Below are 25,054 nucleotides of genomic sequence, written 5' to 3'. Positions count from 1 at the left end.
CTTGGGCCATCTGTGATTGTTTTCCCAGGTTACCAGTAGGGAGCTGGATGGGAAGTTGGGCCACAGGGATAGAACCGGCGCTGATATGGGATCTCAACACGTGTAAGGTAAGGGTGTTAGCCACTAGGCCACTGTGCCGGGCCCCAGATCTTCACATACCCTAGTGAGTATCTTGTGAATACCCACCTGCAGCAGACAAGAAATGTATTTTCTATAGTTTCATGTAACAAGTAATAGACTCGAGCTATTCAAAGCAAATGGGACAGATATCCTAAATGTAGGACGAATAATAACAAAACAGAGTCTCCAAGGACACAGATGCTCCCTAAGCGAGACAGGTACAGAAGTATTCTGATATCCAAAACCCAATTCCACATCAAAATAAATGGGGAAGGACTGGAAGATTCTAAGATCTGGATCTAGATAAGGAAGTCCACTTTCACTATTGTTATGGAACAGAGTATGGGAAGTCTTTGCTAGAGCCATTAGGCAAGAAATACAAATTAAAGCAATTCAATAGAATGTGAGGAATTCAAATTATCCCTGTTTACAAAGAATATGATTCTATACACTGGAGAACCAAAGGCATCAACAGACCACTGGAAACATATGAGAGTTTGGCAGGATAGTATGTTTCAAAATAATGAAACATAAAGCAATGACTCTAGGATACACAAATAACTCCATGGCTGAGAAAGAACCTCTAAGTACAGTCCTCTTCACAACAGTGCAGAAGAATTTTAAATACTGTGCAATGAGTCCAAGCAGAGGTGTTAAAGACCACCATGATGGAAATTACAAACCATCGGGGAAAAAAAGGAAGACATTGAAAGATAGAGAAATATAACATTTCCTGGATCATCAGAATCATCTTCAAAATGTCAGTATTACCAAGAACTTGTAAAGACTCAAAGTACTCACAATCAAAATCCCAACAACATTCTCAGAAATAGAAAAGATGATACAAAAGTCCATCTGGAGGGCCTGGTGTGATGGCGCAGTGGTTAAGGTCCTTGCCTTGCACACCCAGGATCTCATATGGGCGCCGGTTCTAATCCCGGCAGCCCTGCTTCCCATCCAGCTCCCTGCCTGTGGCCCGGGAAAGCATTTGAGGACGGCCCAAGGCTTTGGGACCCTGCACCTGCATGGGAGACCCGGAAGGGGCTCCTGGCTTTGGATCGGCATAGCATCGACCGTTGCGCTCACTTGGGGAGTGAGTCATCGGACGGAAGATCTTCCTCTCTGTCTCTCTTCTATGTATATCCTCCTTTCCAATAAAACATAATAAAAAATAAATCTTTAAAAAAAAAAGAAGTCCATCTGGAAACACAAGAGACCACAAAGAGCCAAGGATAACCTGAAGAATAAAAATAAAGCTAGAGGAATCACAATTGCAGACCTGGAGACAGGGCGGTAGTCTTCAAAACAGTGTGTTCTGGTATCGAAATAAAGAAGATTGATGGAACAGAACAGAAACCCCACAAAGGAGTCCACGCATGTGCAACTAACTGGTCTCCCACAAGATATTTCCTGAAAAGAATTCAGGGAAAAATGTCGGTCTCTTCAAGAAATGCTGCTGGGACAGTTAGACAGCAGCCTGTAGCCTGCAGAAGTCAGAAGCAAGATCCCCCCTCGTGTCACCTCATGCAAAAATGGATCAGGGACCAAAATCTCCACCTAGAAACCATCAAACAGTTAGGGGACGACACAGGAAGCACTCTTGAAGATGCAGGCATTGGTAAAGACTTTAGAAAAATCACCAAAAGCCAAAATAAGCAAAGGAGTCTACCTCAAACTCAGGATCTTCTGCATAGCCAAGGAAGCACTCAACAAAATGAAGAGGCAGCCAACACAATGGGAGGAAATCTCTATGCAGTAGACCATAGAGGGGACTCCTATCCAAGATGTACAAAAGGCTGCAGAAACTCAGTGACAGCAAAACAACCTTGTGAAGAGACATTTCTTGAGATGAAATGAGAAGAAACTGTGCAAAACTTTTCATAAGTACAAATTGAAATCGCTAATAGACGTGAGAAAAATGCTGAGGCTCTCTAGCCATTAGGGAAATGCAAATAACTCCACATGGAGATTCCGCCTAACTTCAGTGAGACTGGCCTGCATTCAGAACTCTACTACCTGCTGGTGTGAAGGTCAGGGCGTAGGTATCTTCTTTACTCTTGGTGGGAATCTAGGCCAGGACAGCCTCTCAAAGACAACTGAAACCTGATCTACTGTATGATCCCACTGACCCAAAGGAAATGAGATCTGTGTATGAGAGAGTGAGCTGTAACCTTATATTTACAGCAGCACAATTAACTGTAGCAAAGACAAGGAAACAAGCCAGATGCCCACTGAAAGAGGAACGGATAAAGAAAGCAAGGTACATGTGTTCTGTGGAATACTACTCAGCCACTAAAAAGAATAAAATTCTGCATGTGCAGTAAGACGGTCCTAACCAGGAAATGTTATGCTCACTGAAATAAGCCAATCACAAAAAGACAAATATTAAATGTTCTAACTGACAACCTTCATGCAAAATACAAGATCAATAGATAAATAGTTTTATAATGGAGATTTGCATACAGAGAAGTGAACATACGTTGCAGTACGCATTTCTACTGCTTTAAATAAAAACCATCCTCGACTGCTTTCCCAGGCCACAAGAGGGAGATGGATGGAAAGCAGGGCTGCCGGGACTAGAACCAGTGCCCATATGGGATCCTGGTGCACCAAAGTAGCATTTTAATGATTCTTGCTAGTATGTTTTGGCGTAGATACCAAAGCTTATAGGTAGGGCATCTTCAGCAAGAAAATATTAATTGATACCCAGGGCAATTTTCTGCAACTTAAATTAAGTCTTTGTCTTTGATTAATTCCAGGGTCAAACATATTATACTGAGAATTCTAAGTTTTCATTAAACTAAGCTCTAGAACCAGTCCTCCTGTCAGCCTCTGTGGGCGTCATCATTTCTGTTGGTAAAATCAAGCAATCAGGTCAGATAATGTCTGAGGTTTTTGTTCACAGACTCTGAATGGTAAATGAAGCTTTACTGGTAGACAAGGAAACAGTTTCAATATTTTCAATCACTCAGTATTTTTTATTAGACACCTTACAGTAATAAGAGTTTTATAGTTGTTCTGAGGTCTCAATACCCAAAAGCATATTTCACTATTTAATATTAATTTCTGCCTAGCAGTGTTTTTCTCTTTTTTTGGTAGTACATTTTAAAGTTTCCGTTCAAAGTGGTTCTTCAGACTTAGTGAATATTCCAGATTCTTTTAACATAATGGAACCCATGGAATAATCAGAAATTTGACGTTCTGGGGCCTTCCTGAATTTAGTTTTAACTGACACACATAGGATAGCACAGTAAATGTATCACTGGATAAAATACTAATGTCCACAGGCCTCTAGCCATGTTGCTACTTTTTTTATATGCAAAAATGTGGCATCACCCATGTGGGAACTGAGTCCCTGTGTCCTGGCTCTGGCCCAGACTTAGCTGTTCCCGACACTCGGGGAAGGAACAGCTGCTAGGTACTCTTTGTCTGCCTTTCAAATAAACAACCCAAGTAGGTACCACCATAGTTTTTTCTCCCACCTCACGATACAGTTCCATGGGCTCAAGAATTTCCCCTTTCATCCTGCTTAATCTCCCTCTCTCCACACCTATGATTTCCTCCATATTATTACAACAGTATAGACCTTCATTAACAGTCACAAGTCCATCATTCTGGAATTTAAGTGTATTACAGCATTGTAGGTGTGGACTATAGCAGAGAGTCTCTTGTCCTGTTGTCAAGATACATCTAACAGTTTCATTGGAATCCTTTTATTCAGCAGTAGAAATGCGTACTGGATCAGCTCAGCTCCAGCCGTTGTGGCCACTTGAGGAGTGAATCAGCGGATGGAAGACCTTCCTCTCTGTAGCTTCCTCTCTCTGTACTTGTGACTTTCCAATAAAAATAAATAAATCTTTACAGAAAAAAAAAAAACCATGCTGCTTCTTGGTACACCTTGAGCAAAAAAAGTAACAGATGAGTGGGTATAATAATTTTTCCAAAGTTCACGGATAAGGAAATCATAGACAATGATTAAAATAGGTTTTTGAGAGACCAACAACTACTGAAAGAATGGTTAAGAAGATAGTCTTTGAGAAATAAAAGGAAAAGTCCTAAAAAAATCAGGCCATCATGTACAAACGACTTTGTCAGAAATGTGCTATACTATATCAACCACTCAAGATCAAACCATAAAACATGTTTAACTAATATTCTTTAGTGGAAATGAATGAAAAGATGATTACAATTTTTATAAGACAATGAATCCTAGGTTGTAAAAGCAATATATGAGCAGCAAAGTGTCTGCATTAGCATACTCTTGATAAAAATCATTATCATTTGACTTGATCATTAAAAATCCATCAAGTTTCAGAGCAAGTGTAAGTACCTTCTTTGTACAAAAGAACCTAGGGCCTGGTGCAATAGCTCAAGTGGCTATTCCTCCCCCTTCAAAAATTAGGATCCCTTGTGGGAGTCAATTCATGTGTGGGCTGCTCCATTTCCCATCTAGTTCCTTGATTGCTTGTGGACTGGGAAAATGGTAAAGGATGCCCCAAAACCTTGGGACCCTGCACCCAAGTTGGAGACCCAGAGGAGGATCCAGGCTCATGGCTCTTGATCAGCTCTGCTCTGGTGGTTGTGGCCAGTTGGGGAGTAAACCAGCAAATGGAATATTTTTCTTTCTGGTTCTCCTCTCTGTAAATATGCCTTTCTAACAAAAATAAATGAAACTTTAAAAAATAAGAAGAAACTAATGCTTAGATAAGCTTAGAGTCATAGGGGACATGAATGATTTAGGACTCAAACTCAGATTTCTAATTTCATGCCACAGTTATCTACAGTTGGCTGGGCTCAGCAATACGAATGCTGAGACTAAGCATGAATCTACTTGCCAATAACTGGAAACCTTACGACTACACACTTTAGAGGTAAGGCAAAATTTCAGGCTTTATAAACCAAACACCATTTTTCTACAAGTCTTACCTTCACATCAAAAGAAGGCTTAAAAAGTTTGTCTTTAGATAGAAATTTTGATGGTGTGTCCAGGTGTAACGAAGGTTCTTTCTGAAGTGGCTGTGCTGCGGCTGGAGGTGCGGGCCCCTGGCCGACATGTTGGGAGATCACAGCCTGGAAAGCTTTACTCTTAAAGCGGTTCATATCCAAGGGTGTAACAGCTGTTTTCCTGTGGGTCTCCAGGTGTCTGCCAGGATGCTCTAGTAGTTCTGGATTTGGATTCACTCCATTTGTTATTTCAGTTTCTAAACTTTGTTCTAGAGATTTGATATGAAAAATAAATACGAGCTGTTAATACCCACTTTTTCTCTTTTTTTTTTTTCTGCTAGATGCAAGGCATACACTGTGGGGGTAGACCGTGTGTCTGTGTATTTATTTTTCCTTGAACGGCCCTGAGAAACACAGAAAACCAGATGGGCCGGTGCTCCCATTCACTGGCTGACTCAATGACTGCAAGGGAGCCAAGGCTTCCTGGGTACAAAGTCTTACAAAGCCCCAAATGATATCACTTTCACTTTAGTGATAAATGGCAGAGGCACAGACATCTGAAGCATTGCTGCTCCTTCCTAGTGTTAGCAGGAAGCTGTAGTCAAGAGCTGGACCTAGAACATCAAACTTCAGCACTCTGAAGTGGGTCACAGGCACCTTAACCATGAAGCTGAATTCTTTCTAACACCAAGTCTCTTTGTCTAGTCAAGGGGCAAGTAAAAGGTGTGTTTATGTTACTGTTACTTTTCCTGTTGATTCCTAGGTACCCTCTAAACTGTATCATATGCCTACTTTTCCAAAGTGAACCAGATGATGTTTTAAAATGCCATGTAAGTGAGATAAGTATACTGGCAATTAATAAAATGATTTCATTTTTACCTGGTTATATGTTAAAATGGCCTTAATCTACTAAAAAGTTCTTAATGACACTTTAATATGCCCTAAATCACTTTTGTTTCAAAGCTTCCCATGTATCTGGCTAAATGAGTACTGGCCATGAAAAGTGCTCACCAAACTGATGATTCGTCCCCTAAGTCTGCTGGGAATGCCACATCACTGAATTGTTGTTCTCCCATCCCCTCCCTACTTTTTTCAACACTGAGCAAAACACTTATTAGATTACTACTACATCATGTTATTATTAGATTATTCCATGTGAAAACCAATGCCTGACACTGGAAATACAGAACTGAAAAGATGTGTGTATTCCCTGTTGCTACGCAGCTTACAGTTTAGCAAGGAAGAGCAGGCAAGCAGGATTGTCAAAGATGAAAGGAAGAGACAGCATATTAATTACATTATCTTGTCAGTGTGAGGACCTAACAGTAAATGGGGTCCAGGCTCACATCTTTAGATTCTAAAACACCAGGATCACTCTAGCTTTGGCACATTCACAGCCCAAGAAATACCAAGTTGTTAAAATACACACAAGGCAAGAAAAAAAAACCCCAAAAGACCAAAAAACACCAAGTATTAACCTTTTTTAAATGAAGTTTCAATAAGAAAACGGTTTTCGTCTGCTTTCTCTCCCGTTCTAGCAGATTCCAAGAGCCACGCTACAGAGACTGCAGGTACGTTCCACTTCTTTGCAGCTTCATATTTAGAACCACCAGGCTCTTTCAACACAAGATGCGTACTGGCAAACATTCCTTTCTTGACATTGGCTTTGCGTACAAAGAACTCTTGAACACTAAACACACACACACATACACAAAGCAAATGGTCAAATACATAGTAAGTCAGCAAACACAAAGCTTCTCACACAACAGCAGGGTTAGAGTTCATGTAAGCCTAAGCGAATACAGATTAGAAGTTGTTTCATCCTGAACTAAGTTAACTCCTTTTTGGGATACAAACTAGCACCCACATGGGATGTCAATGCTGCAGGCAGAGGCTTTGCCTATTAGGTCATGATGTCAGCCCCTCAATTAACACTCTTCTACAGTCCCCTTTCTAGGATAAAAGTATTGTTGCAATAATTGTTTCATAGAAACGTGCAAATTTCCCAGCTACAGGCAAACGCCTAGGCTGCCTTGTACCTAGGCGAGTGTTGCGCTGTTGCTGGCTCACTCTCACGTGTGCCAAGAGGGCAAATACGTGGGTCCTGCTCTGCAACCTTCCCAGACCCATACAAAGTGTCCTACGAAGGACCCTAAATCAGCAGTGGAGCAGCTGGGACTTAAAACATCGCAAGCAGTGGCTTAACCCGCTGTACTGCAATGCTGGCCTCACTTCCTTTCCGCTTTTATGACTGCCCACGAAGCAAATGGAAATTAATTTTCCTGCTAACAGTTGTATTAATTTTTCCCCTATATCTCCCATAGCTGTTATGAATAATAATATTTGACACAAACCTTCAGGGAGAACACTCTCTACAGTGCAGTTCTGTTTGAACTCAAACTTGTCAAACTATAACATCCTTCTCCTTAAGTTGACTTTCACCTGGCCATCTTTCCTCCTCCCCGGGCTCATTTACATTACTAACAGCAGTTTTCCACTTTTGTTGAAACAGGCACCCCTGCACTACTCAGGCGTTGGGCTAATACAAATATCAACTAAGTTTCAAATTAATTTCCTCCTCCCCCAAGTAGTTGCTCCTACCACTTAACATTCGTATTCCTGGCTGAAACCCAAAAAAGTGATGGATTACTAAAAAAGAAAACACTGTATTTACGGTACACGGAAGAGTAGTAATGCTTACAGAAGCACTATTAAATAGTGACCCACATAATACTAGTGAATATTCCCCTTCTGATAGCTAAATAAATAAGGCACCAGCAGCAGCTGGTTGGGTAGGCATCCATCCAGTATCACTCAAGACCCAGCCAAGCCCTTATCTGAATGCTCTTTAGTTAAGTCAAAACAAACAGGAAGGCACAGCAAAACAGATGCAACTTAAAATATGACCTACCTTGCTCCTAGGAGATTTGCTAAAAATGTCAGAGAATCTTTTTCTGCTCCAGCACACTGGCTAAAGGAAAGAACACAATCCACTAAAGGAGTCGCTCCTGTCCTTACTGGGACTGGTGTGAAGAGGGGATTCGAGCTTGGCTCAACTAAGGTCTGACAGTCTATACAAACAACCTTTCAGAAAGAAAAAGCGAAAAAGCCAGCTTGAAATAAGCAACCAGTTATTAACACTGCTTCAGTTACAATAGCTGAACCACTTTCATGAAAAACAAGTCTTAAAATAACTGTTTACTTTCAGCTTATTTTAAATTATAATACTTAAAGAAACATAAACAATAATTCATCACACTAAGGCATTAGAATCGTAGGACAGTTAATCTTACTGAATGATGCTTTAATTTCTTCCAACAAAACTAGCTTGTTTTGGCCTCCCCCACTTTTTAGCAAGTTAGAACGAAAAAATCTAATTGTGAAATTACCAGTGACCAGTTAACAAGTTGATATAATACAAAAGTGAATCTCACACTTCATTTGTGAGAAAATAGGAGGTAATGAGGTCTGAGTGACCTACTAAGAAAGAATGTTACCACTGCAGTCTTTGGAAAATAGTAACCTGTAGTATTAACAGGAATAGGACCAAAGTGGAAACATTTTGGAGAATTTCCTAGGTAAAAAGCAAAATCCAGGTTAAAATCCAAATGTCATTCACTTACAAACCCAACTGCATAATAAACAGCAACTCCTGGCATTCAGATACCCTTCAAGGCTTTATTTCATCAGCTATAGTACTTTCTTACCAGCCACGTATTTGTAACAACTTCTCCAACAGTTGCTTCCACTTCGCACCCCAGCAGAGGAACCACAGCGTAGTCAGCAACAGTTCTGCTTTGAGGAGTTAAGATTTTTCCAGCATTATCTCTTATAATCTTTGCAATGTTGTTTTCATTTTCATTGCTAAAACCCAAAACAAGGAAACTCTTTTGACTAAACAAGCCTTCTTCAGTAATTGTGGAAGCATCAGGGAGGCAAAGGCTGACAGAAGACTGGTTTTCTTCTTGTAATGAAATGTGAGTGGAATCATTAAAGGGTTCAACGTGGGTAGAATCATGACACGGCCCAACCTCAGACTTGGCAGCTTTAGCCTTCTCAGCCTCAACTGGAAGAATAAAAAAAGAAGAAACGTTTTTCTAAAGTAATTTAACTTAAAATCTACTTCCTCTCAAAAATATTAACATAGTAAAGTCTTAGAATTTGGCCATGCTTACAAAATTAAAACTTACACAAACAAGAATGGATGTGATCCATCCCATCTTCAGATAACCAAGAAAAATCAGTGCAGGTGCTGCTCAGTTTAGATGGGGTTACACCATGGTGACGAGAGAAGAAAAAAACAAACCTTTCTATCACAATTTAACTTAAACTTACTTCCCCCTCAAGAATATTAATACACCCCCAAAACAGAAAGACAGTGATCAATACAAAAAAATTTGAAGGCAGAAAAATCTCCTATCACAAGTACAAAGGAAATCCAAAACAAACAGTAAGGGCTGAGTGGTAGCCTACAGGCTAAATCCTCGCCTTGCAAGTGCCGGTATCCCGGTATCCCATATTATGGGTGCCGGTTCATGCTGCTGCAAAAAAATCTTGACTTTCTGCTATGCTAGTCTCCGTTATGCAGTTCATGCATGAGAATATCTGTAAGTACTTGTTCTCCTGTGTTTCTCTTTGTTCTGGCATGAATGCTGCCTTATTATCAGAACAAATTTATTCTCAGAGTTGGAATAGATGATAGGAAAGTTCAACTGGAAACAGAAGAGCCCACAAAGAGCTAAGGATAACCTGAAGAATAAAAATAAAGCTAGAGGAATCACATTTCAAGACCTCAAGACAGGGCGGTAGTCATCTGTCCACCAGTATTCTGGTACCAGGCCCTGGAATAATGTAAAAGTGATTTGGTTATATTAGAGCTATTAATACAGTTTGCTACTAAATGTAGCAAAAGTACTTGATAAGGGATTGGTCCGTTGGTGGCACAGCCAGTAAAACTGCCGTCTGTGAAGCTCACATCCTGCCAGGGCACCAGGTCATGTCCCAGCTGTTCCACCGCTGATCTAGCTCCTTGCCAATGAACCCAAAACATAGCAGAAGAGAGGCCAAGCGTTTGGGCCCCGTACCCACGTGGAAGATCTGGCCTCTGGCTGCAGCCTGACCACCGTGGCTATCGGGAGGGTGAACCATCGACTGAAGGCCTTTCTCTCTCGCTTTCTCTCTTGTGATTTTCAAAATAAGTAGATAAATAATAAATAAATCTTTACGAAAATGTAAGAAGCACTTAATAACACGTTAACACCCAGACCTAAAGATGAGAATTAGAACTATAAAGACATTAGAATGATACCTAAAAATTTCCAGTCAATAAAAAAAAAATTATAGTCAAAATTTCCATCTTACACATTTCTATCAGCAGTTGAAAATGTGGCTTTAAGAAACAGTATCAATTAAAAAAAGCAAGATAGAATAGAAATCAGGAACAAATCCAATCTATCCATGACCTTATGAATTTAATTACACTATTTTCAATGATGCTTAAGAAGGTAAAACTATATGGTATTCTATGTTTGTAGATAGGAAGTTTTTAATTGTACCGATGCCAATTTCAAATTTCAAATTCATTGTAATCTGAATCAAATTTCTGGGTTCTTTTTGCAGAATTGACAAACTAACTAAAAAAAATTTGTATGGAAGCACAGAGGCAAGAACATGCACATGATCTATTTTTTTTACTCCTTTATTTCCCCCTGTTCTTTTTTCTCTAAGTTTTGCTTTGCTCTTTCTGACCCCTGACTTCAATGCAGTATCTGTTTAGGTGCCTGGGAATGTTTTTGTTGCTTGAGTACCCTTGGAACTAAAGATGTTCACAATTACCATGTTAGATGCGATCAGATGGTAAATAAATTCAGATAGAATTAAAAAATATATATATCCAAGACATCTTAGGTAAATCATCTTTGTTAAATCATTTTACCAGTCTGTGATAATGACCGTGGCTCAGGGTAGTATCTCAATGGAACATTCTAGATACAGATCCCTTTTAGACCTTTACTATACGTCAGAGGCAGCAGTGAACATTAGCACAGACACAAAATAAATTAATGAATAAGAAGTGTTGGAAAACAACTAATTAGTCAGTAATATTAAAATCAGAACACTTTATGTTACATGAATAAGCAGTTTGAGGGGAGTAGTGATGAAAGAAGACATAAACATGAAAAAAGCAAAAGTTTAATACGTCTAAACACTCAAGTTACTCTAATAGTTTGGTTTAATGTTCATGACATCAAGACCACAAAAACTTAACTATGAGTGAGACTGACATCTGTGAGATTTAATCATTGCTCATGGATCTTGCCCATACTCTTAAGGGACAAGTTTTTCCACTTACCATTCACCGAACTCTTTATTTAGTTAGGTGTACGTCGAACGCTATAAAGTAAACTGAAAATAAGCCACTGCACAAGTTAAGAGAGATTTATGAGAGGAAGGAGGAAGGGAAGGTGGGGTGGAAAGCATCATTAGGCTCTTAAACTGTGTATATGAAACACATCAAATGTGCTCATTCACGTAAGTGTAAGAAAAAAAAAGAGCAAGAAGAATCTGCTCTATACCCACATAGACGGGCAAAAAGGTCAAGGCTCACATGATCTGATGGAGGGATGTGGGGAATAGGAGGCTATATCGCATGTCAGTATAGTATATTCTTAACCAGTTACTTGAATTGGATGAGTAGCAGAAAAATGCTGTGCTATCATTTATGGATGCTGAAATACACAAGACATGAAACAATATCTGTATATATACTATTTACGTTTGCACGTGGCAAAGTTGAAACATTCTGTTTATTACAAAATTTCATTTTAAAGAAGTATTATTCAAAACTCTTCAATGTAACTTATCTTGCCGCACTGAATAAGATTACAACAAGGCTGTTGCAGGCAGCTATTAACAATGCTTACATAAAGAGCTCATGACAATACAAATTCACACACAAACCAACCCACTACGCCTACCTAGGTAACAGTCAAATCGAACAGATTAGCCCTACGCCTGCAACAAAACTGTAAAACGGGAAGAAAAAAACCCGAACTGATTTAACCGTGAGAGGTCTAAACAATTCAGAGCCCAAGAGTTAAGTCGACTCAGAAAAAAAATAAAATCACACACATAAAACTTCAAACAATAGAATTCGTCTATGTAGGCAAGGATTTGCCTACGGCAGATACTAAGCGATTATTTCTCACCTACTGTGGTGTGATTATTTACATATTGAGAGAGCAAATCATCATCGGCTTGCTTGTGGTTTTCCTTGGGGGCCAAGTCTGTTTTAGGAACGCTGCTATTGTTTTGTACAGTGATTCTGCCTTCAGGTTGATCCGAGATCGGCATTTCCACTGGCTGGTAGTTAGCAAGGACGTATGGTTCTTCAGGAAGCATGTAACCTTTACTGAAACACTCGAGCAACCATTTTGCTCCCACCACATGAGGCCTACAAAACAGCACATGACTGCCCATCAGTGTGAGTTCCAAAGCCTGTCGTCCCAGTGTCACAGATTTATCAAGGATGCTAGGGCATGCAATTCTACAAAAAATCATCGCACAGAAATGACTTTGAAACAACAACAACAATGACAAAACCTGTGGGCTGATTGATTCCAAAAGTGCTTCAACTCATCGTCATGGTCTCCCACAATTACATGAGTTACATCTTCATTAAGCTGATTAAAACGAACGCCACCTCCACTGTTAATAAGCCTTCTGAGTTTATCGAGTTTTCTGCCACTAAAGCCACAAACGTATATCTGCAAAGAACACAAGCATTCACTTCAGTGTAGTTAAGGCCTATCTTTTCTAAAAGAAACACACCACGTAGCTCAAAATTCATTACTTACAAATACAAAACACAACTGCACATGTATTATTAGAGTCATTTCAAATATTTTGAGGTTTTAGTTGCAATAGAAGCTAGAATTCAACACCTTTGGAATATTTTTGCTCAGTATTTCTAAAAATCAAAGTAGCTTATTTTAAAGTCATTGTAGAAAGAAAACTGTAGTTAATTATCTGAACCAAAAAATAAATCTATGTTTATTTAATTCTGATCTGTAGCAGTCAATGATCGCATATGCCTAAGGGCATTCCCTTAAGCTCTCAAAACCAATTTTCCTACCTACAAATTATGTATCTTTTACAAAAAAGGAAGAAAAATAAGGCAAATAGGTGTGCATGATGCTTTGAAGAAGAATGCGTGTAATAATTTATCTTACTTTCAAATATCAAAATGCACACACTTAAATTTATTCAGTACATAAATTTTTAAAAAAATTTCTACTATACATGAAGTACGTTTAAAAATTTTAAGAGTTGGTGTCAGCACTGTGGCATAACAAGTGAAGCCTCAATCCGAGGGGCCAGCATCCCATAGGGGTGCCAGTTTGCATCTCAGCCTCTCTCCTTCTAATCCCTGCTACGTGCCTGGGGAAGCAGCAGATGGCCCAGTAATTGGGACCCTGCCCTAGGAGATCCGGAAAAAGCTCCCATCTCCTGGCTGCAGACCAGCCCAACTCAGACCACTGTGGCCATTTGGGGAATAATCCAGCAGACGTAAGATCTGTCTCTCCCTGTGCAGCTTTGCCTTTCAAAGAACAGAAATATTATAGAACAAAGAACAAAAATATTTATATTTTTCAAAGATAAATATATCTTTTAATAAAATTTTAAAAATAATGTATCCTTAACTATCTTCATATCCCAAAATAAATCGCTCCCATTACTAGAATATGCTTTTGCAAAATTAGGAATCACACATTAAAAAAAAACAACAAAAAACCCATGTAATTAATTATTTTGAAAGTCAAAGTTACAGAAGAGGGAGAATCATCACTCCCCAGATGGCTGCAAAGGCCCACACGGAGCAGGACACAGCCAGGAGCCGTTTCCTCTGTGGCTGACAGAAGCTCAAACATGTGGGCCATCATTCTCTGCTTTTCCCTGGCCATTCAGGTGGAACAATGAGATGTGAACCAAATGGAACGCCAGCATCACAAACGGTGTCTTGACTCATCATGCTACAACGCCCACCCCACACACTTAGATATGTAAAATTCATGAGAGTCAGTATCAAGATCCACGAAATCTGAGAAAGCACAGCTCCCAATGTTTTCGTTAGTGAATTTGTGAGATGGTGTATTAAGACACTAAAAAGTTAAGTAACCACCTGGGTGGAGATCTGGCCTAACACACCTGTTGGGGTGTCTGCAGCTGCTATGGGAATGCCTAGATTCACGTCCTGCCTCTGCTGATGCCAGCCCCCTGTTAATGCACTCCCCGGCAGGCAGCAGGTGCCTGATCGAGTAGTAGGTTCCTTGACGCACACATGGGAGATGCAGATTGGGTTTCCAACTCCTAACTTTGACCTCAGCCTAGTCCCAGCCACTATAGGCACGTGGGAAGTGAATTAACAGGTGGAAACTCTGTTTCCTTCTCAAAAACAAACAAACAAACAAACAAACAGTAAGAATTTGGCATAAAAATTAAATAAGAGATACTAACCAAAGTAGTGGCTCTAATACTTAGTAATACAAATTTGAAGTAGATGATTACCAATTAACAACTATGTTAAGAATTTTAATTCTGTAAGGATTTTAGTCCTTAGTCTCATCCATTTTAGAGTTGCTGTAACAATTAAGATTATAAAATTACCATTACATCAAGGTTTCAAAAAGTTCATGAAAAACAGAACTAAGGCATAAGTTTATGTTGGTGTAAACGAACTTTGAAATCAATACACAGTTTGAAGCTCCTTCATAATGCACGGATTTTACCTTCTGCACCCAAACTGATCTTTTCATTCAATTTCCCATGTATTCTCAAATACATGCAATAACTAACAAAGTCTGACACATTGTAAAAACTTAATGACGGCTGAAAACCCACCAGAAACTATGTATTCTTAAAACAAAATATAAAGGCTGGTGTTGTGCCTTATGGGCAAAGCTGGCATCCCATAAAGGCACGGGTTCACATCCCAGCTGCTCTGTCTCAGATCTAGCTCCCTGGGAATAGCCCGGGAAAACCAGGGGAAGTGGCCTCTCTACCCACCTGGGAGAACTGTAAGAAGTTCCCGGCTTCAGCCTTGCCCAACCCTAACTGCTGCAGCCATCTGAGGATTGAATCAGCAGATGGGTAGATGGAAGATCTCTGTTTCGCCCCCTAACTCTTTGAAATAAATACACCTTAAAAAACAAACAAACAAACAAACAAAAAAACACACAAGTACATGGCGAGATGAATGGCGCTGCAAACTGCCACAAACTCTTGGAAGCCAACAGATAAAGGTGGAGCCCAGGCAGAAATGTTGACCTTTGAAGCCAAAGAACAGATATGTCTGCTGAGCAGTCACTTAGCTTGTACGGGGGATTTACAAGTGCAAATCTCAAGATCTCAAAAGCTAGGCCGGGAAACTTAACAAACATCACCACTTCCAGCATTTATTACACAATAAAGACATACCCGACAACCGTCTAACAAATCCTCAGGTGCCTGAAATGCACTGACATCCAGGTTGTCCAGTGTAGGCTCCAATTTGCTGTTGAGAACTGAATTACACATTGATTCATTTACGCAACTTGCGTTTATGTTAGAAATATGACTGACATCTGAAAGGGTGCGATCTACATGTAAAAAAAAAAAGTTTAGAAATAAAATAATTGATACCATACATTTTCTTACAGATTAACTTTCCTTAGTAGGGAAAAGGAACCGAAACCAGGTTCATGGAGGTAAAATGTATAAAACAAACTTTCGTAATAGTGTCTTATTCCCATAAAAACCTAAGGCTGTTAGCTTTAATCAAGACAAGTATACTTCAAAATCCTTTACCAACATTTGGAAATATGACAAGTCCAAAACTTTAATTTCCATACAAACACTAACGAGCTAGAACAACTGCTATGAACGAATGAAGAAATGTATCAATGAAAGTAGTCCTTTTTAAGTCTATTCATCAGTGGTCTTAATTTGTCTGATTAACTCTTACATTACTTCATGGTATGGAAGATCATTACCATTTATTCTAACTATCAGGAACACTTTGGTTCCTGTTTTACGCAAATGTATAGCTTGGTTATTTTACTGCCTGCCTAGGAGTGAAGCACAAAATTATTTTTTTGATCTCAATGATACTTACTATCAATTTGGTTGGTGTGGCCAGTAGGAGTTGAAGAATCAGGTACAGTTTTCACTTCCGGTCTAGGTTCCATTTTGTACATAGATTCATCCTGACAAAAACCTTTCTCAATACTGTCAAAAAACCATTGTGTGGATATACAGTGTACATTCCATCTCTTAGCACATTCATATTTCTGACCTATCATGGTAAGAGAGAAAAATGCAAAATATTAAAATCTAATATCTATAGAAATATCTAAATTATACCAGGTTTGGAACAAAATAAAACTTATCAATGATTATCCTTTACTTTTTTTTTTTTTAAAGATTTATTTTATTTTTATTGGAAAGGCAGATATACAGAGAGGAGAGACAGAGAGGAAGAGCTTCTGTCCGATGACTCACTCCCCAAGTGAGTGCAACGGTCGATGCTATGCCAATCCGAAGCCAGGAGCCCCTTCCGGGTCTCCCATGCGGGTGCAGGTTCCCAAAGCTTTGGGCCGTTCTCAACTGCTTTCCTGGGCCACAGGCAGGGAGCTAGCTGGAAGGGAAGCATGGCTGCCGGGATAGAACCGGTGCCCATATGGGATCCTGGGCATGCAAGGCGAGGACCTTAACCACTTGCGCCACTGCGCCGGGCCCTATCCTTTACTTTTGAAAAGTATACTACATGACGTGATATTGTACTTCCTATGTGTTATATAAATACACAACTGTTAAAAAAAAAAAAACAACTAGGAGGTAAATGAAATACTGAACTTAAATTATATAGCTTCCATCACTTCGTTTCTTTAAACCAGTTTCTTAATCCATAAACTGAGGATTAACTCAAATTCTATCTTTGAATTTTAAAAGGAAGGTTTATAACAACTGTGAAATTGTAAATATATGCAATATAATATCAACTTGAAAGAGAACTGCAATGTCAATAGAATTTTAAAAATATATCTAAAACATTTCAGATGTAAAATTTTTTGCATATACAAAATCAAAGGATAAAAGTCATCCATATTATCACAGCGGACTGGTTATGGACAAATCTTCTAATTTTAATTAGCTTTTTAACAGGCTCAACAGGAGTTAAAGATCCAGTTCTAGGAACGCAGTGATATTCTGTTCCTCTCTTCTTCCTTCCCTCTTCTGTTCTTGCTTTTATTTTCTGTTTTGTTTTGAAATAACATTTTAAAATTACAGTACAGTAAAAATGCTTACTACTTCACCAAATAAGTGTAACAAATAAGAAGAAAAAAACCTCCAATTTAGCAGGAGTAGGAGTCGATTTAGAATCAAGGATAGCAAATTAAAAAATAACAAATATATCTTTTTATTGCCTTTAAAAAGTTTAACGTAGCGTTTAAAACAGCATCACAGAGAAACTGAGGCCAAGGTGTAACCAGAAAGAGTTCTTCTTCAGTCTTTGTCGTTCTACTCATAACCAACCTGCCACACACAAAGTAATGACTTAAGCCAGTGCGAACAAAACTCTGCCCATTGACTGTCACGTATTCTTAAGAGTGCCGGTAAAGAGGCTGGCACTGTGGCATGGGGTAAAAGCTGCAATCCAAGATACAGGCACGTGACAGGGGCACTGGTTTGGGTACCAGCTGCCCTGTTTCTGACCTGGCTCCCTGCTAATGACCTGGGAAAAGCAGCAGCAGACGGCCCAAGTGCGTGGGCCCTGAATGCCCACGTGGAGTCCTGGGTGAGGCCTCTGGTGCTGTCCAGTCCAGCACTGGCAGCTGGCAGTCATCTGGGACGTAAACAAGCAAACGGAAGAGCTCTCTAACCCCCAACATTCAAAACACAAATGCACACATCTTAAAACAGATCACTGGTAAAAATTCTCCAAAAGAGATAAAAAGTGTACAGAATGCCAAAATAGTAACGTTAAAGAATTCTTATTTGGGGTAACGCGTTTCTACTTTCTTTGCTTCATGTTCTGCAGGGCGGGTTTTCAACTCTCAGCTAGTTCACGGAACGCATCACCTGCAGCGACACAGAGAACTGGGCAACACTTAAGGTTATAAGCCAGGATAGAAACACAAATGCTGCATGTTCTCCCCCATGTGCGTGTGCTAGGGCAGAAGAGAGGTTAGTGAAGGCTGCAGTGGGCGGGGAGTGAGGGAGCAGTCCCCACAGGAAGAAGGGGTTCTAGTCTCTTCAGCAGACGGGTGACCAGAGCTTAATCTTGGAGGTTCCCAACATAAGGAAATAACTGTCTAAGGAGCTGGAGCTGCTCACTGCCCTGATTTGATCACTACACATTGCATATGTGTGCCAAATCCTCACATACTACTCCATCAACACAAACAGCCAAAACAAAAGAACCCAGTTCATTCAACCAAGTTGACTCATTCAGTTAAAACCAAAATCAAGTCTTTTAATCGTAAGAAACATCATTTGGCTGTATCTCTGAGTTTCCCTGTTATTGGCTCAAATTTTCTTGAAATACTTGTAAGCTGCGGGCGTCTTTTCTTTCTTTATAAATTGAAAGATCACACAGTTGGCTCTATTAGTATTTCGTCAATGATCGGGATATACAAGGCAGTTACACGATCTTTACACAATTTGTGACCCAACCTACCTTTGTAAGATTTCAGGGAAAAAAATATTAAACCAGGTTTAGAAGCAAAATTTGTTCTGTAAAGGTTTTAAAATGCATCTATTCATTTGTTAAACACCTTTACCTTTTGGCTCTTGAACAATGAGGTGTGTACATTCATTCATTTTCAACTGTCCCATGTACTGGCCTCCGTGCTTAACTGTCAGTTGTTGAACTGCCCGCCTGTCCAAGCCACACAAGCCAGTCACACAGATGATGCAACCAAGAAAAATAGGACACTTGAATTCTTCCATGCTTATATCAGTATATCTGGCTATTTGACTGGGAAAAAGCAAATGGTACAAAGGAATACAAATGAAATTAGATAGTTTTAAATTGACCACAATGACAATAAATAGAAACACCACTATTGTCTTTCCTCCTTTTTTTTTTCCCCAGATCATTTTTAAGGACACTGATGAACATTTAGTGAGCTCAATATCATGTCTCTAATATATTGTTTCAGAAACAGTCTCAAAAAAAAAAAAATTAAAGGGGAAAAAACTACATGCTTTATTCATGTTAAGTCTTTTATTTGTCAAAGTGGTATATTTTTTCAAAACTTCTAAGTCTGAAACTCTATTACATAGAGTATCTAGAGTTTTTGTTGTGTAGCAGGAAAAAGTGAGCATTTACCCTTTCCAACATTTTATACACTAAAGGGAGAAAATTGAATGCAAATACCAATATCGTTTTATTGCCATGCTAAGCAGACATGCTGATCAGGTCCTTAGGCCGGGCAACATGGAGACACTGAGGACGCACTGCCTGGTGTTGAAAACAAGCTCAGAGACGTAACGCTGTAATTCACAAGCTGACACAAAATTTTGTGGTACCTAGATTTAGGGTTACTACTCGATTTCAAAGTGTGTACACTGAAAATAGGCTGTTAAGTTCCGCAAGGATGGGAGGCTGCGCTGTTTTGCCTACTACATACATCTAACACGTGTCAAGGCCAGGAGCATAATAGATCCGTTTAACATTTATTAAATGATCACCACTCAGCTGATACAGTACATATATTTATAGTCAAAATGTGTATTTAATCCCCATCTTAGCATCCTGACAATGGAGACACAAAATTACCATATGGATTTCTTGAATTATTTTAGAAGCATTTATTAGTGAAACATAATTATCAAAGGGTTTTTTTACCTTGCAGCTAATGCTAAACTCAAAGCCCATTTTAAACTGTTAATTTACACCAAAACGAACAAGAGCTTGTAGATTCCACTACGTTCTTCAATAGGCCCCAATTCTGCCCTTGGATAACCTAATCCAAAGGGGACAGCATAGAGCTTCCCTTTGAAAAACCAGAGTAGGCACCATTTTTCAAATCCAGAAAACATTTTTTCTTACTTCTGTTGTGACTTCTCCCAAAGTGTTTCTATCCAAGACGGAAGCAAAATGGGTTTCTTTAGATTTGCAGCAACTAAATATTTTTTACTGCCAACTTCTCCTGCAATAAGATGAGTTACTGATACGTTAAGGTCTCTGAATACTCGTCCGCCCATCATTTGTACATATTTATGAACTTCATCCTGCAGCCCCAAAAAGAAAATGAATTAATACTGAGTCTAAGAATCTTTTTTTCATTTTTTTATATTATACCATGAATACTGTTTTTGATAGCCTGAATACATGTTTCTCACTATTATAAAAGTTAACCAAATTAGTTTTAGAAGATACATATGAATCATTTCCCTCTATTTGTTCCTTTCAATTCTAGTTTACTCAACTATGTTGCTTCTATACAAGGGATTATATTCATATATACTATACCATGCATATACAGAATGAGTATAGAAGTGTTTCAGGTTTCAAATTTTGAATTATTTGCATATATAAAATGAGACATCTTGGGCACGGGTGTGTCATACACATTTATTCATACAGATCAAAGTTAATTTTATACAATGCTTTCCAGTGTATGTGTGTTTTGACTTTGACTTGTTAAACCAGGTCAAGTGCAGAATTTTCTGCTTGTGGTGTCTTGTGAATCCTCCCCCCCAAATAAAAAGTGTGCGGCGGGATTTCTGCAAATATTTCAAATTAGGGATGCCCATTTATTTATATATATAAATTATATATGTGCATACCTATAAAGTGGTCTCTTAAAAGACTGTTCATGTAAGATGGGAAACTATGATTCACTAATTGTGGAAGAAAAGCCATGTTTCTAAGCATGGCAATAAAGAAATTAGGATATCCCTAAGACCTACCCTTTTGTCTTTTTCCAGGCTTGTACAAGATACAGTTATATCAGACATAACCATATTATAAACTGGATGTTCAGCTCTTGGGACACATCGTTGATGATGCATACAAAATATGACTACCTGAGGACCTACAATTCTGCAGCCAAGCTGTAAGAAAAGAAAACATTTTAGAAAATTACCAGGCAAAGACCAATCTTAAAAAAATTATACAGTGTGAAAGCACGTTATTGGGTCCTGAGCTGTGACACATCAGCTAACATCGCCACCTGTGATGCCAACATCCAATCCGGGCACTGGCTGGTGTCCCAGATGCATCACGTCTGACCCTGCTAACGGCTACCTGCTAATGGCCTGAGAAAGCCTGGAAAATGAAGGCCTGAGAGCCAGCCAAGTGGGAGATCTGGATTCAGTTCCATGCTTCAGCCTGGCCCATCACTCTCCACTGTGGCCATCTGGGTGGTGAACCAGTAGATAGATAATTTCTTTTTCTGCTACTCTTATTTTCAAAATGAATACATAAATCTTAAAGCAAGCAAGCAAACAAACAAAAAAAAAACAACAAGTAGTCCCCTCCACAACATCTATCACAGCACCAAAAAAAAAAAAAAGTACAATGAAAGCACACTGAAGTTTTAAATACTTTTAACTGTAACACGTCTCCAAGGAAGACACATAAAGGTTTGTAAGATATTGTAGGGTTAACTTACCAAAAAAAATTTTTTAAAAGACTTTTCATTTTTATTGCTAGAGTTACAAAAGGTGATGTCCAACAGCAACATATTAAAGGCAGAAAAAAAGCCTACAATCGCCGCGCTGGGATCCTATGTGGGCGCCAGCTCTAATCCTTGCTTCCCATCCAGCTCCCTGCTTGTGAGCTGGGAAAGCAGTAGAGGATGGCACAAAGCCTTAGGACCCTGCACCTGTGTGGGAGACCTAGAAGAGGCTCCTGGCTTTGGATTGGCTCAGCACTAGCCATTGCGGCCACTTGGGGAGTGAATTATCGGACAGATCTTCCTCTCTGTCTCTCCTCCTTTCTCTATATATTTGCAATAAAAACAAATAAAATATTCGAAAAAAAAAAAAGCGTACAATTGCTAGTTCTGCTGCATGACTGATTTATACACTATCCCATAAAGGAGCATCACTGTCTTTCTGATTAGCCAGGAGAAAACAACTTTGCGAGGCCACCGATCCTGATAAGCATGTTTCCAGGAGACCAAGATCGCTGGTACAGACACTGCATCTACTGGCATTTTTGCACTTTCTTCTCACAACAAGCATCGTTTCTTTGTAATCTGGATGAAATTAAAGCCAGTTTGCTCTTATCTCAATGTTTCTCTCTTGTCCAAATACCACAAGGAAGGGGTAAGTTAGTAGACTCCAGAATCAACAAAAGGAAGTAAGAGGTCTCACTGATCTTCAAAATCATTTCATTCTGGGTTGATTCCTCCGGTCCCTATGGAGGACAGAGGGAAGGCTCAGCTGCCAAGCACCGTGCTGAGGTACTCACTAGTTCTCCTGGAAACAGCTTGCAATCAGGAATATGGTAAACTACATCACTAAAATGCTTCGTTACTGTAGGTTCAATTACACAAAGACACAACCCCCGACACAGAAGTGACAGAATAGCATCTTACTGTAACATAATCGGTCTTTTAAAAAATTACATTCTGCTCCCCTAGACCAACACATTTATAATTCGCATGAAGTGTCATGATCAACAAATCTTGCATCCACTGCGGCAAAAACAAATGACAAGAACATAGTAAGGACACGCTGTCAGTTAACAAACCTTTCTAAGGTGATCAAAGACAGTGCCACTGAAAGGGTCACAGATATAAAGTGATCTATCATTCTCTTTTATCTTCAATGCCTCTTCTTCTGTAATAACCTGAAGATACTCTTCTGATTGAAATTCTTTCATTGACTGAAAGAAAAAGAACATACCTAAAATTATTCCCCATACTTAAGTCTTACCAACCCTCCTTTCAACATGACCACAAACGCAGCTTTTTCCCTACCGAAAACTCCCACAATCTCTCATGTGGACACCCGCAGGTGCCTGCCAGGGGTCTCCCTCTCTCTCCCTGGCCCTAACTCTATTTGCAACACAACAGCTATTAACCCTTTTAGAATACCAGTCAGGTCATGCCACTATGCTTCAAGCTCTTATTAAAGAGCCTTGTCACATCCAGAATAAAATCCACATTAAAAATCATTTATTTTTATTAGAAAACTAGATACACAGAGCAGGTGAGACAGAAAAATCTTCCCGTCTGCTGGCTCATGCAGCTTCCAGTGGTTCTTCGTATCCGTTTTTCCAACGGCCCTCCCAGCTTTACTCAACACTCTTCCCCCATCCCTTACTTAGCATGCCAGTCACACACACCACAGCAACACGTTCCGGGGCCCTGTGCTTGCAAAGTCTGCCTAATGTTACGTTCCTCAGATTTCCACTTGGCTTTTACCTCCTTCAACATTATGCAAACATCTTCTACCCATGATGGCACTCTGATTTAAACCTACGTACAACCCCCGCTTTCTTTCTCCACCGACAACCATCTCTGGAACCTCTTATTCAATTCTGCTTTTCCTCTTTCCGTAACACTTCACATTTTTAACCATCTACGACATGTTTTTTTCAGCTGTCACGTCTGATTAGTGTCTATTTCTTCGCGCCAGGATGCAAGCTCTGTGACAGCAGAAGCACCTGCCTGCATTTACCACTGATTTACCTAAAAGTACTACAGTTGGCATTAAGGACAGTCAAAAAATACTTGCTAAATGAATGAACCTTAACGGAAAAAACAAAAACAAAACACCCAAAAAACGCTACAACCACTTCTCAAACTTCTTACTAATGAGTCATAGGAGTGAAGATTATATTCAGTAAATCTGGGTTAAGGCCTGAAACTGCACTTCTGACAAACTCCCACACCATGCCACTCCCGGCATCACGCCAGGTCACACTGCACACAATAAAACATACTGTCACCAGCTAACCCCAAAACATTAACGTGTCACCAGTACATGGTGACTCAAACATTTTAATAAACGAAGGACCCTGCTTAGCAGACAGGAGAAAATAACCAAATTTCTAAGAACTACAGGAATATTTAAGAGAAATGCTATATTAGATGTTGCGCCTCCCAAAATACAGGACACACTGAGATCAATTCAAAAGATGTACGGCAATGATACGGCGACACCAAGGATCGCAGTCACATCACATTAAAAATAAAGACACCCATTTCTAAGACACGAAGCCAGAAAACGAGTTCACAGCAAACAGGACATCTTGTTGTTACCTCGAGAGCTTTGGTAAAACATTCAGAATTGTCTGAGGACTTTAAAAACTTCACAAAAAACGGTTCTTTGTCATTGCTGGACATTTTTGAACTGTCGAACAAGAACAAAAACAGATCATGTGTGAGGTTCCCGATGTCCTGTCAAGTTTTCCTAAGGACACAGTGGGCAGGAAGCCCCGTGCGGGATGACCCCGGGAACGCGAGGACCCCTCCAAGCAAGAGCGCGCCCCGGGGGGCACGGACACCGCGGCCAGCACCGAGGCCCGGCAGCCCGCTCCTCCCGCACCGCGGCCTGCTCCTCCCGCACCGAGGCCCGGCGGCCCGTTCCTCCCGTACCGTGGCCCGCGAGGCCGCTCCTCCCGCACCGAGGTCCGGTGGCCCGCTCCTCCCGCACCGAGGCCCGCTGCTCCCGCACTTAGGACTGCTCCTCCCGCACCGCGGCCCGCTCCTCCCGCACTCAGGACTGCTGCTCCCGCACTGCGGCCCGCTCCTCCCGCACTCAGGACTGCTGCTCCCGCACTGCGGCCCGCTCCTCCCACACCGAGGCCCCGCCGCCATCTCCGCGCCGCCCGGCTGCGGCGGGTCCCGCACTCACCCAGGTTGAGCCTGGGGGTCTTGGGGCAGCGGGCGGGGGGCGCGTGGCCCGCTGGACGGGCAGCTGGGGTCGGGCGCCAGCCCGGCCAACGCCGCGCCCCCTCCCGCACAGCGGCGCCGCCCGTCCGCGGCCA

The 25,054-nt window shown here is 40.3% G+C and overlaps 1 protein-coding gene across 1 annotated transcript in view; it reads right to left on the bottom strand.

The window, feature by feature from the left end:
• The window catches only part of TOPBP1 (DNA topoisomerase II binding protein 1), a 51,659-nt gene extending 26,627 nt beyond the window's left edge, over positions 1-25,032 (bottom strand). The window contains exons 1-14 of the mRNA XM_040965757.1: positions 24,922-25,032; positions 24,327-24,417; positions 22,811-22,945; positions 21,022-21,165; positions 20,159-20,340; positions 18,885-19,081; positions 16,217-16,396; positions 15,541-15,701; positions 12,667-12,830; positions 12,273-12,517; positions 8,772-9,130; positions 7,976-8,148; positions 6,543-6,754; positions 5,047-5,333 (exon numbers count right to left, since the gene is read on the bottom strand). Coding sequence (XP_040821691.1) covers positions 5,047-5,333; positions 6,543-6,754; positions 7,976-8,148; positions 8,772-9,130; positions 12,273-12,517; positions 12,667-12,830; positions 15,541-15,701; positions 16,217-16,396; positions 18,885-19,081; positions 20,159-20,340; positions 21,022-21,165; positions 22,811-22,945; positions 24,327-24,410 — 2,523 coding nt within the window. The 5' untranslated portion in view covers positions 24,411-24,417; positions 24,922-25,032. The remainder of the gene's footprint in view (positions 1-5,046; positions 5,334-6,542; positions 6,755-7,975; positions 8,149-8,771; positions 9,131-12,272; positions 12,518-12,666; positions 12,831-15,540; positions 15,702-16,216; positions 16,397-18,884; positions 19,082-20,158; positions 20,341-21,021; positions 21,166-22,810; positions 22,946-24,326; positions 24,418-24,921) is intronic.
• Positions 25,033-25,054: the final 22 nt, after the last annotated feature.

This window comes from Ochotona curzoniae, unplaced genomic scaffold (assembly GCF_017591425.1).
Source record: "Ochotona curzoniae isolate NIBS_2020 unplaced genomic scaffold, NIBS_Ocur_1.0 contig_1328, whole genome shotgun sequence".
Classification (NCBI taxonomy): domain Eukaryota; kingdom Metazoa; phylum Chordata; class Mammalia; order Lagomorpha; family Ochotonidae; genus Ochotona; species Ochotona curzoniae.
Note: the sequence above shows the minus strand (reverse complement) of the source record. Positions and strands in the feature narration are given on the sequence as shown.